The following is a 20,047-nucleotide window of genomic DNA, read 5'->3' on the forward strand; positions in this document are numbered from 1 at the left end:
AAAATTTTATTGTGGTTAATATATTGAACAAAACACCTGCTTGAGATGGTAACTAACTACTTAATGAAAAGTCCTATCCAAATTAGCCGATACAAGAGCAGGGGAGTAGAATAATCTTGTATTTTGGAATAAGAGGCGAATTTATTGGAACTTCATTCCCATTAGTAATGACCTGGTGCCAATGCAACTACAGATCAACGTAGAATTATCAATTTGTGTTTATAGAAGTATTAATTCTTGTGTTTATCGCCTAATAACAAAAGAATTACGTGTTGGGTCAGTTTAATTTACAACTATAACGCACCATACCTGCTTCTCTGAGACAAACCAGTAAATGGATAATAAGTATTTTTAAGGAGTTCAAGCTCATAGACTTCTTCTATCAATATTTCTAGCAATTTTCTTTGGATCAGACCCACAGTTTAATCTTCCTCAGACACCCTGCCACCAAGCACATTTGTAATAGTAGACGTAAACTTATGGAACTTCTACAGCTTACTAAAAGTATCTGATAACATGTTGTAGTCACTTTCATTCAAAGAACTGCCAAAATCCTAGGTACAAAGTTAACTTACAAGTCCCACTGGCATTCCAAAATACCCAGTATAAGTAAAATACAAGAGCCTTAAAAGCCACCAGAAAAAAGGCTTAAATTGAATAGAGGATGTTTCCCATGAGTATTCTAATCCAAAATCCGCATTTAAGTTTACAAGACAATTTTGCACATGTTTTTCATATTAACAGACCAGCACTTTGTTACAAAAGGTTTGTTGGAGGAGACAGCCAGGCACAACTAACTTTTGCTTGGTAGGTTGACAGAGAAGCCACTATTAAAGTACCATAGAAAGTTCTCTCAGGTGTATAGCCTCAAATCTATGGGTATTGTACATATCATACCTTAAAAAACAGTAATCTTTCACTGACAAAAGTGAAGATAATATTATTTCTGTTTCTATTGTTACTTTGAGAAATGTTTTTAAGGAGGAGAGAGTCACTTGGACTCCTTGTTGCTGTTCACATAAATTTTTAAAAATTTTCTGCCCTACATACATATTGTTTCTTTCTAATTGCTATTATTTACACAAAATTAATGTATTACTAGTTTTTTTTTTTTCAATCTTTGTTGCATTATTCTAACAAATAATTCTGTTAAATATTGTGCAGAGGCTAATATAAAAACTCTAAACAATTACATTAGTGTCAGCTAATCAGTTATACAATAAAAGATTCATATAATTTTCAAGTAACAACTTGCTATTTAATGAAACCAGTTTGTGTTTGAGTTCTGATGTGTACACAATTTTCTTTGTTGGTACTGACAATAATTAGAAGTACTAATCGATTAAATAACTATTAACTAAAATTAAAGAAGTACCAGGTCACCATGTCAATGTCCCTGCAGGATCAAATGCGATATGAACAATGACCCTCAGTATTAAGTTATATTTTTGGTAAAATTGATAAGTATAATTAAAGTTTTACATTACAGCTTCTTTCCTGAAGGGTAAACTTTTAATACTTGTAGTTTGATAAAAATCTGTACAAAATAGATACTAACTATTTTATAAAGTTCAATTCAAAATTTCACAAGTGACTGACCAGTGTCATAAATTTATCCCACACAAGGTGTTTTTGTTCAGTTGTACAAGAAGATACACGTCTACCTTTTTGCTGCTTCCAGAATAACAGGATATTCAGGATAAGTAAGGTTAGGAGTAGGGATCAGCTCTATCATGTCACTCTGTTCCATCCTCTTCCAGTCAAAGTGGGCAGGGGAGACCGATTGAGAAAATACTCCTGTTTAAGCTTGAAAAAAATGTAACATTAACAGAGCACCACCCACTTCAGCAATCATCCTGCACAGTAAAACTGTATCTATTGAACAGTCTTTTACCCCAATATCTCAACATTTGCAATTAGTGATGTGCATCCATTGGGTTGCACAGTGTTAAGTGAGAAATCGGTTTTTGCTGTACCCAATATAGGTTCTACTGCCACGTATAAAGCAAACAGAAGTGAACCCTCCTGGGGACACGCAAATATTCTAAACTTAATTAATTAGTTTTGAAAAAAACTTTTATATAAAAATATTATCTTTGATTGTATTAGTTACACAAGAGATAACTCATCCATTGTTATAAATTGATGCACAGCAAAACCAAGCGTGAGGACAGCCATCTATGGAGTGAGAGGTCAAGTAGCAAATATTTGAAAGGTAAAATCAAAGGTATGTGCCGCAACCCTAGCGTAAGCCCTGAAAACTAACTGAAATAATCATTGTAGATATTTCGCTCAGAAATTAAATTAAATAACTCAACATTACCAGCTGGTAAGTAGCCGAAACCAGTGAACCAAGCCAAGTCTATTTTGTTCACTGGATAGTAGTAGAGACAAATGGGTCTAATCCTTGGGGAAAAAACAATATCATCGATAGTCCTGTATAGAGCTAAGTCCACAAAGCGATCGTTATTACGTCCATTATCAAGAATAAAGTCCCTCAAATTGTTGTCTAAAACCCCGCGGGGAGACACACGCAGTTTCCTTTTGAAAGGGTAAGGCAGGATTTCTCTCAGCTGATACAGTTTTTCCCAACCAGGATTGTCGATCAGTATCGTGCGGTTGAAGTCACCGACCAAAACCACATTGGCGACTATCCTGGAACAAATTATGGAAATTGTAAAACACTTTTTACCCAGAGAAAGAAAGATATTCAACAAATAATGTGAATATTTTTCAAGATTCAAGATTCAAGGTTTTTATTGTCGTTAGGCAATCCATAGAAATGCAATTGACAAAGTCATAGCTAATTATCTACAATGATCAGAGCATATAAATCTTAAAAAAATACATATTAGGCACATATTTTTCATGTAAGTCAATTGAATAAATATGACAGTCAATAAATAATCCAAACTTAAGTAACATAAATTATTTACTAAAGTTAATGTAAGGTTTAAAAGTTGAATCTACACACAGTTAAAAATATCATAAATAAATGAATAAATAATTTAAAATCTTAGGCTACTAATATCACAGTTCAAAAAATATCATTCACTGAATAAAAAACCATTTTGTTTAAACCACCTTTCTGTTATTTTTTTTTAAAAACTTTGCAGGGGTACAGTCCATGCCTTTTCAGGTAATTTGTTAAAAAATTTAAGTTTCATTTTAATGTGACTTCTATTGGTTTTCTCTAATTTTATTTGAGGCAATTCTAAAAAATAATTTGATCTAGTTGGATATCTATGTACTTCCTGCCGTTACTTTAAACAACTCAAGACTCTCTTTAACACTAATTAAACAGCAATATATATATAAATTATAAAGGGTCATTACTTCTAGTTCTTTAAAAATTTCTACACACGACGCCCTAGGTTGAACATTTTTTATTATCCTAAGGGCTTTTTTTGCCATACAAAAAACTTTATCGGAATTTACAAGAGTTACCCCATAGGGTTATGCCATAACGCAAATGAGATTGAAAAAAATGCATAGTAGGCCCATAATTTGCATATTTCTTGATATACAGTTTTTTAACCTTCTCAAAAGATAGGTTACCCTTGCCAGTTTTTTACACAGTTCTTCAATGTGATAATCCCAGCTTAACCTACTATCTAGATACATTCCCAAAAGCTTTACAGGCTTAATGTCTTTATATATTGTGTGATTCAAAGAGAAAAATGATTTTTTTCAGTTTTGCTGTTGTTTACCATAAGTTTTATTAGCCTCAAAACCAATCTAATGCCCTTTTAACTGCCTGGTTTTCTAACTTAACAAGTTCATCAAGACTTTGATCAAAAATTTAAGAGAGTGGTATCGTCAGCGTACAATATTGTTGTACACCGGGGTGTGTTAAAAGCTAAGTCATTGATGGCAATAACGAAGAGTAAAGGTCCTAACACTGAAACCTTGCGGGACCACCCACTTTTATTTCTCTAAAATTAGATTTGTCTTGCCCTTGTACAACCATCTGCTCTCTATAACTGTAGGAATGATTTGAAAAGATTTAGTTCATTATTCTTAATACCATAACAAAACAATTTTTTCACTATTTAATTCATGAGAGAAATACAGTCAAAGGCCTTTGATAAATCTATCAGTGTTGCAGACGTCAGAAACTTACTTTCAAAATTTAAAAGAATTTTTTCCACTACTCTTTCTACAGCTTTTACAGTACTACGTCCAGAGATGAATCCAAATTGTTGAACGCAGAACAAATTATTTTGTACAAAGAAAAGATTTAGTTGCATTTTTATACACCCTTCTAAAATTTTACTAAATATTGGTATCAAGGAAATTGGGCGATAACTTGATGGATTAAGTTTATTCTCATTTTTTATAAATGGGGTGTAACTTTACTTATCTTAAAAGCTTTTGGATAATTTACCTTGTTCCAGAATCATATTTAAAAATAAAAGGTGAGAGGTCTTAAAATTATGTCTATGATGTCCTTTACCACTTTGTTAGATATCCCGTAATAGTCCTCGCTCCTTGATGAGCTCAAGTTTGATACCAATTTTAAAATGTCACTATCTACAATTTTTTCCAACTAAAGATCTCTATTGCCCTATTAGAATTCAAGACGTAATTATTTGTAAGTTCTATTGCATTGTTTTCCAATACACCAGTGTTTAAACCACTACCTATGTCTAGGTTACTTACTAAATTAACAAAATAGTCATTAAATGTATCACATTGAATGCCTGCTGCCTGATCATACTTATTGTTATTGCCAGAGTTAGTTTCTGCTTTTATTACATTCCAGGCTGCTTTACATTTATTTGTGGCATTTTGTATATAGTTTTCATTTGACTTTATTTTTTCTTGCTTAATTTTGGACCTGTACTCTTTTAAAGCTACTAAATATTCCTTCTTATGGTAATTTTCATTAAGTGTACCCTTGCTACTTTTGAATCTATCATAAAGGCAACCACAAACTCTCTAAATTTTCTTAACTCTGATGTAAAACCATTTATGGTGTGGGGTTTTCAAAGCGTCAGCACTAGGTAAACTTACTCTCGCTCCATGCCACATGTCGTGCTGGATATGACGTAGCGAGGACTTATAATTGCCCCTCCACAGTAAAATAACATCATTTTCGGTACAATAAAGCCTATCTGTGCCTGGAATGATAAGAATCAATTGTAACAATTGTTAAAAGTGGACTGCCTTAATGTCTATTTATCATACCATTGAAAAACTTTACTAGCTACATTTGAACAATAAAAACATTTCAATAAATTATATGATCTGAAGTAATTTAAAATATATATTACTTTGCAAGTAGAATTGTGTATTATTGTAGGTTTAAAATATTATATTATGTAATTCTTTAATAAAGCTATAAGGGTAATAAAGGACACAGTTTAAACGGTTAGCTTGTATGAAGAAAGTTGAGGGAGGGTCGGGAGTTAAGACTTTAAGGTAATTGGTTTACTTATAGTCCAAGCACCACTCAGGTTCCAGCAAGACCTAGGTCTGAATAGCGCTATTATCATGCGGCAGACTATGAACTACTTAGTCCTCCTTCACGCAAGTTCACTGTGCTGATTTTTTTGGAGTTAGTTCAACAATTTATTCTTGTGATTTTTATCGAGGTGTTGTAAAGTTGGTAAAGTTATCAAACTACTATATCCTTTAGTGCCATAAAACATCACAATCATAATAATATTAAAAAATAGTTTAAGAAATATGCTTTACTCATTTATTTATTCGACGGAAAACTCTTTTTACAAACAACTTCAAACATGATAAATAACAGTATATATTAGGCAACAAATTTCAACATGCTGTGACATCAACATATTATTTTAAAGTTAAGTATCACAACCACAACAATAACAACAAAACACACTCACACACAATTTTAAACAATAGCAGTATATGGACAACCAAACTAAAAAAGTAAAACAAAAATACATGTACATAATATAAATATAAATACAAAAATATAAAACTACATATTAAAAAAAAGTGTAACAAACATTATAGAGTAACAAGAATAAAATATAACAAATAAGAAAAATAATCAGAAGGATATAACTAATAACTATATGACGGAAAATATTAATCAGATAACATATAATACAATACATAATCAATAGATAACAATAATAAATATATACTGTTCCACTATTCAATAGATAGTATTCTTATAGATATTTTCTATTGATAACTTCATTACTTAGTATTATTTGTTATACCAGAGCGTGCCACATACATGTTGTTCCAAATATCACCCGCTATGCTGTAATTGGAACTTTATTATTCTGATTTAGTTTTGATGGTAATTACTCTGTTTTATAAGTTTCTATTGAGCAATAAAATATACTTAACTGAAAGAAAAATCCCATTCAGCCTTTAACAGGCATTTTATCTAGCCTGTTATGTTGTTATTTAGTGACAACAAGTCTTATGTGAGGAACGGCCAATGTTTATGGTTCCTTTGCATTATACATAAGATAATTTCACAAGAAACAGGTGCAGGATGTACAAATTTCTAGAATTGTTAAGTTTACTTTACCATGTGAGGAATCTCTCCCGGAATAGCAAAATCATCTTCCTGGTAGTGGACACACCAGTTGTTGACATTTTCACAGACATATCTGTAGTACTCTTCGCATTCTGAAAAAGATTTAATATTTTCAATTGTAGCTATTTTCCACGAATAGTAATACTGTTAGTTTTATCTATGTAGTCTATATTTTTATATATACTCATTAATACTGACTTTTATGACTTTGAGTTATAAAGCTTATAATATTTGAGTAAATTCAATTACTACGTGTATTGCATAATAATACAAATTATTTACTCTTAAAGCCTGTTAAAGAAAATATTTTGCATACGATTCAAAGGTATGGATAAATATTACTACAACATAGTGCAAAATACAACAAAAATCATTTTCAAGGAAACGAAGGCGAAAATAGAATACATACTGCTTTCATTTTTTTTAAATCAGAATTCCTTTCCTGTAAAAAAATCTGTTTAAATAACACAAAACCCTGCACACAAACCACAAAAAATCCCTGACAAACAACTAAAGAATAAGGATTTCTGTACATGTTACCACTGGTGTAGTGGAAAAGTTTCCAGTGTGGGAAAGCTAGGTACATTTGATATGTTATAAGAAAGTTTGAATAAATATGATTTTCTAGAAAGTTCACGAAATAATACTGAGACTTCCAACTCACTGTACCGTTGGTACTGATAACAAGTGCAGCGGTCACAGATAGGACTTGAACCTGCGTTATCTCTAACTCAGACCCAAAAACTGGCATCTTAGACCGTGACACTACCGGCTCTCCATGTCGGGGAATAAAACTACTTCTTATATCTGACATAATTATAAATATTTTCTTCTTGAGTTGTATTTACAGATTTACTAATCATTAAAAGTGCTTAAGTAACAGATACGTGGAAACAAAATTGTACACAGTGTAAAAGTGAAAAACCTAAATATAGTATATTAAAGCTAAAAATAAACTTAAAATATGAGTATATTGAACTTACTGTAAGCAGACCTGAGTCCAGGAGCATATTTCAAATATGTCGGTAGTTCTCGGAACTCCCATTTAACACTGTTCTTAACATAATCTACGAGCTTCATGTCTGAGGGATGGCAACACGAGGTTTTACCACTTAAACTCGAGTCGAATTCGCTTCCTCTACGACATATATCAAACCATGCTGAACGATCAAGCCGTTTCTTCCGCTCTTTAGGTTCCAACTCGTGCACACAATTGTTTGGCGTGGTACAGAAGAAAGGCGTGAGAAACGTTTGATTGTTCGGATAGATATATGTTTTGATACCGCAAACAGTTTCTGCAAAGTACATAACAGTTACTATCATTGAATCAAGACATTGTACCTAGAGTAGCCCTCAACAAAATAATTAAATGACATTTGAGACAATGTTGCCGTATCGCTACTATCTACCAGCTTTTTCCACTAAAAATGATGTGGCTATGACTACGTACTGTCTGCTTGATTTACATGTTGTTTGCAAAACGTGTGAATGAAATAAAATGTATGTATATGTATCTATGGCAATAGCTGATGATATTTTGTTATTGCAACAGATATTGAAACGGATCAGTAATTTTCACTACACGTAAAACTGGCAACAGTGTAGGGCACGGGGTGTGAAGGGCGATTCAGATGCACCAGACATCAACAGACTATTTTCGTGCGGTTTGCTCTAATTTATTGTTACTATACAGAGCCATTTACAAAAGTTAGAAATCATGTTATTTTTTAAATGTTGCATTAACAACAATAACATCAACAAAATAGATCTGAAAAGTTAAGAGCTATAGAATATGAACTTTAGTTACAATAATATAAACAAAAACTAATAAATGAATACGTAATTGGTATTGAAAAATAAAATTATTCTAAGAATAAATAATTACAATAATAATAGATATTAAATAATATTGCATTTATTCTCTTAAAACCGTTTTTTTTTTTTTTTTTTTTTTTTTTTTTTTTTTTTTTTTTTTTTTTTTTTTATCTTAGGGGTATAGAAGATACCTTAACCTATAGGCAAAATTTAAAACTATGTCTTTATGCTGATGATTCTAATTTGATTGATGAAACAGAAATCTTTACATTTGTGGAATTGAATAATATTATAAACTATTTTTACAATCACAACTTATTGTTTAAATTCACAGAAAACCAAATTTATAAATTTTAAAACAGCACAGGACACAATCGCAACAGAGCCAATAATAACTTATAACTCATTTAACATTGAAAAGGAAAATCAAATTAACTTTTTAGGTTTAACAGTTGATGAGAATTTAAATTGGGATGAACATGTACAAAAAATTTTAATTAAAATTAATTCCGGAATCTTTGCATTATCAAAAATGTCCTTTTATTGTAATTTGGAAACCTTAAAAAATATATATTTTGCCCATGTTCACTCCCACCTTTTATTCGATTATATGGATCAAACAAAAAAATAAATATGGATAACATTTTGAAGCCAACAAAAAAGGGCCATTAGAATTATGCTTAAGCTGAAACGTGATGATTCAGCCAGAGAACATTTTTTTAAATAATCTGTATGTAGTATGTATTATTTTTTGTTTTAGGTTTGTATTTTATTTTGACACTATTCACTCTACCACCAACGTACATGATTCATGAATAAAGATGTTTGACTATTGACTATTGACTATAGCTGAACATAACAAAAAAGACAGAAAGTCAGTAAATTATATAGGTAGAATGTTCAGGACTGGATCATAACTCAGAAGCTCTACATGAATGCAATTGTTCATAAATATATAATCCAATGTTTAATCTTAATAATAAGATGGGATACATTGTGGGATAAACTAAATTTATTAAAATTTCATGTATTGTATTCTTCTCAAACAATACCTACTTTTCGGTGGCTATAATTCTTTTGCACTCCATAAAAGTTTAACTTCAAATTTCTATCTATGTCTATTTAACAATTAGACTAGACTTATTTCTTTCAAACTATTTAAGCTATAGCCTTTAGGTTTTAAAATTAAATTTTTCTCTTGTAGGCACATCATAAATATGTTTGCTCAAGAAAACTTGTTACATACAATTGTTATTAACTAAAAAACCTCTTGTATATGAAAATACAAATCTCTTTAGTTCTCAAAAAAAACATAATCACATATTTTACACACACACAACAATTATTTTAAATTACATGGGTGAAAGATCTATAATAGAATTCACCAAAAACTCTTATAATCACTACTTTACATAAAATATAGTCTCCTCTTGTACTCTAGGGCCTAGGCCAATAAATGTTCCGTTATGAAACCAGGAACACACCTGATATCAGTACAGACGGACATGTATACAGTAGCACTCAATGAACTTTTGTTATTAGGGCAAAAAGCTATTTAATGCTCTGCCACTTAACATGTATTATATATAAGATAGTATAAGATGCTCTGTCCTATGTCAAGTTTTAATGTAAAATAAAAAAATTCACTCTTACAATGTTGTGTAAAATATTGTTTCATGTAATATAGTTTACCATAATGCTTTACTTGTTAGTCATACACCTAAGTGTTGTTTTTCAGAAGGTATTACAGTAAAATTCTATTAATCCGGCATACTACAGTTTGGCACGCATGGTAATCCGGCACACCTTTTGGAAAAAATAACATTTTCCTGAACAATGCAAAACATCAATCATTTAATACGCAACAATGTTTTTTCCGTTCGGGGTGGACACAGCATTTAAGCGGGTGTGGAGAAGAGTCTTGGTGTCATATTCGCCCGACTTTGGGTGATACGAATTATACTCGAATTACGTGACTGACAATGGCCGTAAGCTGTCAGTCTGTGTAACCAGTTAGTTGCACTTTCATATTTTCATATCAATTCAATTCTATCTAGAAATGGTAGGTAAATTTCACTTTATATTTGATTTTAAAGACATAACTTTTTATTTTTTTACTGGAAGAAAAATTTCCATTTCTTTCTGTTTATTCATGTGGATATTGTGTAATGTGTGTTGTTTAAAACATGCATTTTCAAATAGATTTAACGATTAATGAACTTAGTGTAATATTTTGGAAAAGTTATAACTGGGCCACCTAAGACTTAAATTACTTACAAGCTACAATATATATATTTAAACTAAAATTACCTTTTTCTAACACCTCTCGGATCTGCTCGTGCTGCAAAACCAGGTATTGATCATCAGCTATGACAGATAATGTGAATTAAATACAGTTGCATATGTTTAAAGTTATTCTGATTAAAGTTATCAGTTTCTATAGTTTGATTTCTAAGATGTAAAAAGAAGTGTAAAACACACTATTGTGCAAAGTATTAAATATTAATATACAAGACATTTTATATCAGATTGTTAATCCAAATAGCACTCTTTGACTTTTAAAAAGAATTCTTCAAACTTGTTTAACAATTTGAATAGTACTTATACAATGATTGTATAACATCAATACAATACATATGATAATATAATTTATTTTATTCAAAATAGCATTACTTAATTTAATATTATGGCCAGTGGTACACAAAATTTAATTCAAACTAAATGCAAAGTTTTAAAATCTTATATTGTACTGTACTATTCAAAGTGTGTATGTATAAATTCTTACTTACTCATTTCTCTTTGGGCTTCACCAGTGACAACTACGTCATCGTTGAATTTGTAGCCGAAAAGGTCATCATGGGCTATAAGATTGATATGGTGGTCCAAAGTCCCAGTGATTGCTGGCTGGTTGGCAACAGAACAACACACTTTGTCATCTCTCTTACAAGCTTCTTTTGAATGTTTCCCGCCAAATGTACTAGTGCAAGTGGTATACTCGTCTACACAGAAAGCTGGAATATACTTGTATACAGCTTGTTTAAAAGCTAATGACTCGCCCTTGTCGTATCTCTCCACATCACATAAAGTCTCTGAAACGATTGAAACTGTTATTTTGAGAACAGTTTAGGCATTTTATTACACTCACTTATCAGGGATGAAAAGCTTCTTAAACCATTATCATATTATTTTGAGAAGGTATGTTATACAGTATACATAGTAGTAGATAACAATCTGCCACTTCTAGGACACTTGTGCAGAAACAAGAAAATCAATGTAGTTAAAACAATAAATTTAGATAATTTTAGGTACGGTATTGTTTATTCAAAGTTAAAAAGTAATTTCATTAAATGGTGTGCATTAGAAGCTATAATCATTAGTTGTATTTAATCAAAATAAACAAATTAATATTGTGTTCAAAAGATGATAACAGGACTGCATTAGATGATAATAATGCAACTTTTAAACATTTTCATGTGGATATAACATTGAAGTTTTTTGGTATTTTAGAAGATTTAAATAAAATAGGTAGGTCTGAAAATTAAACATATTAAGTGGAAGATGGAAGATTAATATACTGTCACAAATGTAAAAATAAACCTAATATAGATTTTAAAATTTTTCAAACATAAAATGAAGTATATAGAGGATTGGAGCAACATTTTTTAAACGTATAACAAAGACAGCTAAATATGTAAAGAATCTTAATTAAAAACCAGTAATTATTAACAAGGAAGAATAAAAAATTAATTGAGATTGAAGCTAAAGAAATGCATGCACCAGTAAAAAAAAGAAAAGTTATAACTCTAGGAATTGATGATTTTTGGGCAGCAGATTTAGTAATAATCCGGCAAATGTCCGGAAAATCCTGTTTCCTTCACAATCCTTCCATCATTAAAAATAAACTTCAAACAAAGAATTTTTAAATTATGTATCTTGCACAGTTCTATAACCAAAATGAAGAGGTTTAAAGTTTTTATATCAAAGTGGCTATCAGTTAGTATATCAGATCTTACAGGTGTTTTATTCGTACGAATATACCAAGAATATATACAGAACTGGTAGTGACTTAGACGGCAGAACATTCTCATGGTGAGTGTTTCAGTGCCAACCCAATTTAACGTGTTTCAAGTTTAATATATTTTAAACTCACTCCCTAGGAATACAACACAGATATTTTAATCCTTATTCAAGAGCCATAGCAAGTTATTTATGTTGGAAGAAGGAAAAATAGAATAGAAAGGGAGGTAAAATATTTTAAGTGGCATAGCTATTTCTCTGAGGTACTTCAAAATTTAATACTTACGATTTCCAAGCACTAATGAACTTTCATCAAATACTTCTGGCAATATACCTAAAAGCAAGTAAATGTGAGACATTAGTAAAAAGTTTTATCTCGATGAATCTGATTGTTTATAAAATATAATTGGTTATTACAAATACTAAATCAGTGACAATTTAAAAATACAATAAATTTGTTATGTTATGTTCATTACCAGTGTGCAGTCAATCATATTACATGGTGTCAAGAACTTGTTATTTTAGTTCACTTACAATAATAAGTCAGTTACTCTTCCAAAACCTTTAATACTGTATGAACTGGAACTTTTGTTTAACGAATGAAAGGTATTAAAGAAGTAAAGATCTAGTAAAGGATAGACTCAATTTTGGTTTATAAGGCACAATTTGTGAGAAGTCTTTTTATTTGACTCATCAAAAAGCTGTTGAAGTAACAAGTTTACCAAAACAAACTAAGAAACAGACAAAAGTTGTTTCAAATATGAAAGTAAAACAACAGGTGTAAATAAAACATCTGGACCTGGGCTTAAAAGCAACTTTTAAGTCTCAAACAGTGGTATAAAGAATTAAAGATATGTTTATAAGCAGGAGATACCTCGTGGTACACTGTTTATAAAAACGAATAAAGAAAATGTTACAAGTTTAATCGTTTTGAAAAAATATTTCAAGTCTAATGTAAGTGAAAATAAGGAGAATTTACAGAATTTGTGTGAGGATTTCTAAAACTGGTTCCAGTTACCATTTTTCTATCAGACTATGCAAACTTGTTTCAAGGTAAATATCAGAACAAACCCAGGAACAGAGGGAAGTACTCGCAAGTAAAACAACATTTGAAAATAAAACATCTCAACCTGAATTTAAAAGCAACTTTAAAGTCTGAAACCACATTAAAAACACATGTATGTGCTTCCAACCCATATTGATATATAGAGGGATTTTAAAGACAGAAGGATCCTTTCCAAATATTAAAAGATGTCTGGTATCTTGAACCAAGCATTATAAGAATACTTATTGGAAAGAAGTTACACTGTGTAAGTATTTAGTTCTTAGCTGCTGAAAGTGAAACCATTTCACCAGCATTAAGTAAATATGTCAAGAGAGTGAAAATCTTATGAATGCAAAGAAATTGTTTATTTAAGAATTTTGAATACAATAATAATGTAGTTGACCACAGAACTCTCAAAATCCATATGGCTTGATGTCCTTACGTTACTCATGAGGATGTGAAAAGAGAATTAGATAAGATGCAATCTTTGGATATCATAAAACTAATTAACAAACTAACATCAGTAGTTTCCACCAAATGGTTTTTTTTTTAACAATCAGAGCATTTATAGATACAACTGATGTCAACAACAGTTGATGATACTTGTACAATTAAAGGGTGTTCTTCCAAATTTATTTCCACAAAAAGGATTTTGACAGATTCCAGTTAGTGTATGAACAAAATATCATCTAGCTTTGCCCACTTCCTGGGGAAAATTTACTTTTTCATATTGCCAATTGGTTTGTAACCTGCTATGGAGGCTTTTCCAAAACTATTCGGTGACATACTTAAAGAGATCTCTAACAATGTTTTATTGATAACATAATCATCAACGGGCAATCATCAATGGTGGAACTGAATGAATTTAATCAAACATGGTAAAAATGGATCCTTGTTACACTGATGGATGCTGAAGTAAAACCGAATGAAATTAAATGCTAACAAAAAGTGACTGAAATAAACTTACACCACTTCATAAATAAATTTACATAATAAATTCATAACATTCAATTTAACTCCTTAACATTCGGATATTTTTTAATAAAAAATTGTTGTTGATGTTGGAGTGTTCTATATTGGATCCGACAGACTGCGCTACAACACGTAATACAAAGCGATCTGATACTTAACAGCTGTTAATACTTTCAGCTAAAGTTCATCAAAGAGGCAGAAACATTTGTTTACATTTAAAATTTAGAAAATTGTTATTGTAAAGTGCTTGATCAGTAGTGTAATGCATGTTGCATAGAAGACGTCATTGCCTAATTTAAAATTTAGATTGCACCAATGATCAATAAACTATCTAATGCAATGAAAATACTATTAAACGCTATTATGAAAACAACTTCATTGTACAAATCCGTGAATATTTGCACATAAGGTAATCGAATTTGGTTAGATCGAAGGTAAATGAAAAGAGCCGAAAGAAGACACTTTATGATTGAAATTGGTTTTCGTTGATACATTTTCTTGAAGGCACACTCCTCAATAATACTGGAAATATATAAAGACAGAAAATTAATTTTAACAGACCAAATTTGATTCTTTATAACCTAATTAGTTTATCGAGATTCATCCATATAAATTAATTGTTCTGAATAACTTATCAACACCTAGCAAAAACCACGAAAGATGAGGCAGGAAATATGGTACATACCTTCATAATGCGCCCAAGAGGCTCACGATGGAACGACTATCAATTATCTCAGCAGTGTTTAGAATGTGATAGAAAAAGAATACGTGAATATAGTATACTGTTTTCAATGGGAAATTGCATGCGAAGCCGCGGGCAACTGCTAGTTACTTATAAATTTCATAAGTACTCACTATCAATACCAGAAAGTGAACAACTTTTGGACTTTTTGCAATTTATAAGGTTATGGTTAAATTCTTTGCTGAAATTAACTTCATCTTAAATCTGAAAAGAATTGCTTTGTCTGTTATCAAGACAATGAAATTCGCTAATATTTATGAGTAATTACTCTATCAAACATTGAAAGTTGTATAATCAATATTTTATTTACCTTTGTTGAGATCTCTAGCTGTTGTGATATTGTAATTCGTTTTATGTAGTACGTTTGGCTCTGTAATATTGAAACATCTTTATCAGTTGGAAATAGTATATTACTAATTCTATCATTAGTTAGCTACTAAGAGCACTGACCTTGAAATAAATCTCAAAGAGAAACAAGGCGCAACTCAAATTCTACTCTATACATGAACTATATACACAATATGAAAATTGAGTAATGAGAACGTGTTGTAGTAATTATAGTAGTTTTTCATGATCTTTGTCTTAAACAGGTTTCTAACATTTCATTAAAAAATATTACACTCTGATTTGAATTTTTAGATTTGATCACACAAAATATTAACATGTGTGTTCATATCTAAAATATTCATATTATTTCCCTATCGATAATACAATAGATGGAAAGATGCTATTTATTTCCTACTGTGTCAATTTTATGATTCCAAAGAAGGATCTAACTAGCGTGTTTACTTTTCCTAATATTATCAGATTGGAGGTTCCCTCTGAGATTACTTCCGTTTTAAGTTGTGATAATCAGTTTCTTTAAATTAAACGCATGCGAGAAACTTTAACCTAGATTACAATGGGCAGCACGAATTTTAATGCACAATTAAGTATATGGCTGCACACATCAATATATAGTTTATAAACAAGTTTATAATAAAACAAAAGTAGCTTTTAACTACACGATTAAATTAACAAATCTAAGTTACAACCTCTCAGACGATAAAAATATATAGCATTGCATCAAGTATCATAAGTTGATGCACATCATCGCTTCTGAAATAATTGCAACTATTTAAAAGGGTTTCGTCTAGGTTTTAGGATTGGTTGGGAGTAACTTAGTAAATCCATCCTCTTCTGTATCAAAACTTTTGAAACTTATGAATGTCTTAGAATATATTAAATTTAAACTTCATATAATATGATATTAAAGTGTAATAAGAATTATAATTGTATTATTAGTATAATAATCAGAAGACTATTATGTTTCCCAGTTTGGTAGGGAATAAGAAGCCCTAAAGAGGTCCTCTACTATATACCAACTTTGCTTCAAAAAAAGTTAATGACATTGTATTGTCCATGACATAATACAATATTTGACTTTAAAACTCAATAAAACTAAAATTTGTAATATTTAAAATGTACGTTTTCTTATAGCCATGCCTTCTTTTTATTAAACCTAATAATGCATAAATTGGATGGGAAAAGGTTTTTGTTCAAAAGAAATAACAAAAAATAATGTCACTTATTATGAAATCAAAATGAAACAAAGAATGTAATAAATTGTGCTTGAAAAATACGCAGGGAAAATAATCCTCACATTAACATCTTAGATACATTAAATCAGTAACCTAATACGAAGTATAGTTATAACAAACAGGAAATCACCTTTAAATGAACTATCTAACAATATAATTACAGAGATGTAAGTTATGTTTTTCTAAAATTACTATTACCTTCTCGCAAGTGTTTTTTTACTATTTCAATAGTTGGGCACCTCTTAGACTCACACTCAACATACCAAAGTGGTGGGGTTTTAAAATTTGTTGGATTTGCAAATGGTATCGGGAAATCTTCTAAAAATGGATATTTCCAAACAATATCTTCAATCTTGGACATCGCAAATTTTACACTTTGGAAGGCACTCATAGAGGACGGTGAATCACACTTGGATCTTTTCAAAGATAGAACGGCATATACCTGGTACATACAGTAGGGTATGGGTACCCTAAACTGTAGTGGCCCACCTTCGTCATGCTGAAAACAGTGATAAATATAAGTATACAGCTCCTATTATTGTACATTTCATCAATACTTTTTACCCTTATGGTTTTGTGAAAGTATAGTTTATTTTCATGTTTTTCTGAGAGCTGATATAATATTTTTTGAAATGATTAAATTTAAAGCAGAATGACAATTTATAAATGGTAAACACTTGCATTTTTAATAAAAGTGTAAACAAAATTCAATTAAATCCCAGTCAATTTTGGATCCGATTCCCTAATTGAACAGAAATTCAGGCAGCATTAAAGGCACTTAACACTCCTTTGACACCAAATTCCAGTATGGGAATGTATGAATGGAATGGAATGTACTAGTGGAACTGGCTAAGAGGAACAAAGTTACCCTCGACTTGGTGTTGGGCCACAAATGCATTGAGGGTAATGAAAAACAGGCACCCTTTGGAATATAAGCACAGAAACCCTTCTGGCAGATCCAGAGCCAGGCTGTGGAGTGGCTTTCTCCTATATTAAACCTATAATAAAAGATTGGGAAAAGAGAGTCAGATTCTTAACCTGGAGAAAGACCTCTGGACTTTGGTAATCTAAAATATTTATCTCTCCTTATACAAAAGCACTTCTTGAACAAAGAAAGGATTTACGACTGGTATTAGGGATTTTGACAGGGCATGGTCCTCTTAGCGAACATCTTATGAAGGTAGGTCTAAGCCAGACTGATGAATGCAGACTCTGCGAAGAAGCAAAAGAATTAGCGAAACATATATGGCTAAATTGTCCTGCCATATGCAAAATGAGAAAAATATTCCTAGGGGTTTATCTTCTCAGCCCTAAAAGCATCAGAGGTCTGGAGCTCTCAAACTTTGTAGGCTTCTATAAAAGCCTCAGATTCTGAGGGCCTAAATCTTAAGTAAGGAAGGCACAAAGGTCCTTTCAGGACTACGTCCAGAGACTTTTGTCTCTTTCCCTGTATATAAAAACGAAAAAAAAAAAACTTAATTAAAAGGGTTCACAGGATGACTGATTTCTGGTGATCCCCATGGGCAAGGAAAATACTTCAGGGGTGGCATTGCCTGGTGATCCAAACGAACAGCCGAATTAGTCTGCCTGGATTCACTTCACGCAAAACAGATGTTGGATATGTGCTCTCGCACAAGTTACTAGGACAATCCTATGGTTTTAGACAACCCATACCTAACGGGCACGATGTCTCAAATCAAATTATTTATTGCCATTGATCACATTTGCATACATGAAATAGGCATTGTCATAAATTAAAATATTAAAATATAAAAGCACAGTAATAAAATACATCGTCATAATTTAAAATTATAAAATATGAAATATGAAAGTACAATTATGCAATAATCATATAAGAGCTCTGCATAAGACAAGTCAATGTAGAATCAACAGAACATTAAATCTACTTCACAGTTGAGAAATTCAGCTAATGTATAAAATGGATTACTCAACAGCCAATTCATTAGCTTACTTTTAAACACAGTAAGAGATACTGCTTGCGCAGACTCATCTAATTTGTTAAAAAAGTTTACACAGTTTATCTTATGAGATGAACCAATTTTAGTTAATCTATGCTGAGGAATATTGAGCTTAAACTTATTTCTTGTATTATGTACATGTATGTCTTGCCTGGTGAGGAATAAGTGTAGGTTAGATTTTGTGTATACTAATACCTGAAAAATATAAAGATTGATAACCGTTAATATCCCCAAATGAACAAAAAGTGGTCGGCAATGATCAAAAGGACCTGCTCTACAAATAGTTCTTATAACTCTCTTTTGAATCAACAAAAGATCTCTCACTGATGTTGCATGACCCCAAAGAATCAGACCATAAGAAATATGGGACTGAAACAAACCAAAATATGCTGTTCTTAAATATTCTATAGTAACAATGTCTCTCAATTTCCAAATCAGGTAACTAACCCTAGAGATCCTACAAGCACAGGTTTTTAATGTGATGAGACCAATTTAATTTTGAATCAATGTACATGCCAAGTAACTTTATTGATTGAACCTCCTGAGTTTGAGCTGATAAGCTTAATATAATATTTTGGGTTTTATCTTGATTACAAAGCAATCTATTTGAGGAGAACCAATTCAAGGCTTCATCTTCCCCTGATTTCGTGGTCATTTGAAGATTGATGAGATTCTTATTACAGGAGAAGAGAGAAGTGTCATCTGCATAAATAACAGCACCCACAGATACATTTTTTGGCAAATCATTAATCAAAATATTGAAGAAAAATGGGCCAAGTATTGAGCCTTGTGGCACTCCAATAGTAACTGTCTCCACAGGTGAATTTTTACCTTGAATTGAAACATATTGCTTTCTATTAGTCATGTAAGAATTTATAAGCATACATGAATGTTTTGACAACCTATAAAAATGAAGTTTATTCAGAATAATACTAAAAGGGACACAATCAAATGCTTTACTTAAATCCAACAATGAAAGAGCCACAGACTCTTTGTTATCTATTGCATTAAGGGAATAATTTACAATGTTCATAACACCAGTTGTCGTTGACCTTCCCTTTCGAAAGCCAAATTGTGACTCAGTAAAAAGATTAAATGTTTTGAAATAAAATGAAAGTTGCTTGTGCATTAAAGACTCCAATATTTTAGAAAATATAGGAACAATAGATACAGGACGATAATTCTGAGGTAATTGTTTGTCGCCCTTTTTATAAATGGGGATAACTTTCGATATTTTTAGTAAATCCGAAAAATATCCAAACTCCAAACACTTATTAAAAACGAATGTTAGTGGTTCTTTAATGAAAGGAATAGTTTTTTTTGACCAAGTAATTTGACATCCAATAAAAATCCATACTTTTAGAG

The 20,047-nt window shown here is 31.1% G+C and overlaps 1 protein-coding gene across 1 annotated transcript in view; it reads right to left on the reverse strand.

The window, feature by feature from the left end:
* LOC124364875 overlaps positions 1 to 20,047 on the reverse strand; it is a 49,153-nt gene that overhangs the window by 4,108 nt on the left and 24,998 nt on the right. The window contains exons 10-18 of the mRNA XM_046820669.1: positions 16,902 to 17,202; positions 15,434 to 15,493; positions 12,651 to 12,698; positions 11,137 to 11,436; positions 10,658 to 10,714; positions 7,516 to 7,827; positions 6,524 to 6,624; positions 5,017 to 5,123; positions 2,324 to 2,655 (exon numbers count right to left, since the gene is read on the reverse strand). Of these exons, the coding sequence (XP_046676625.1) occupies positions 2,324 to 2,655; positions 5,017 to 5,123; positions 6,524 to 6,624; positions 7,516 to 7,827; positions 10,658 to 10,714; positions 11,137 to 11,436; positions 12,651 to 12,698; positions 15,434 to 15,493; positions 16,902 to 17,202 (1,618 nt within the window). The remainder of the gene's footprint in view (positions 1 to 2,323; positions 2,656 to 5,016; positions 5,124 to 6,523; positions 6,625 to 7,515; positions 7,828 to 10,657; positions 10,715 to 11,136; positions 11,437 to 12,650; positions 12,699 to 15,433; positions 15,494 to 16,901; positions 17,203 to 20,047) is intronic.

Source organism: Homalodisca vitripennis, chromosome 6 (genome assembly GCF_021130785.1).
Source record: "Homalodisca vitripennis isolate AUS2020 chromosome 6, UT_GWSS_2.1, whole genome shotgun sequence".
Lineage (NCBI taxonomy): Eukaryota > Metazoa > Arthropoda > Insecta > Hemiptera > Cicadellidae > Homalodisca > Homalodisca vitripennis.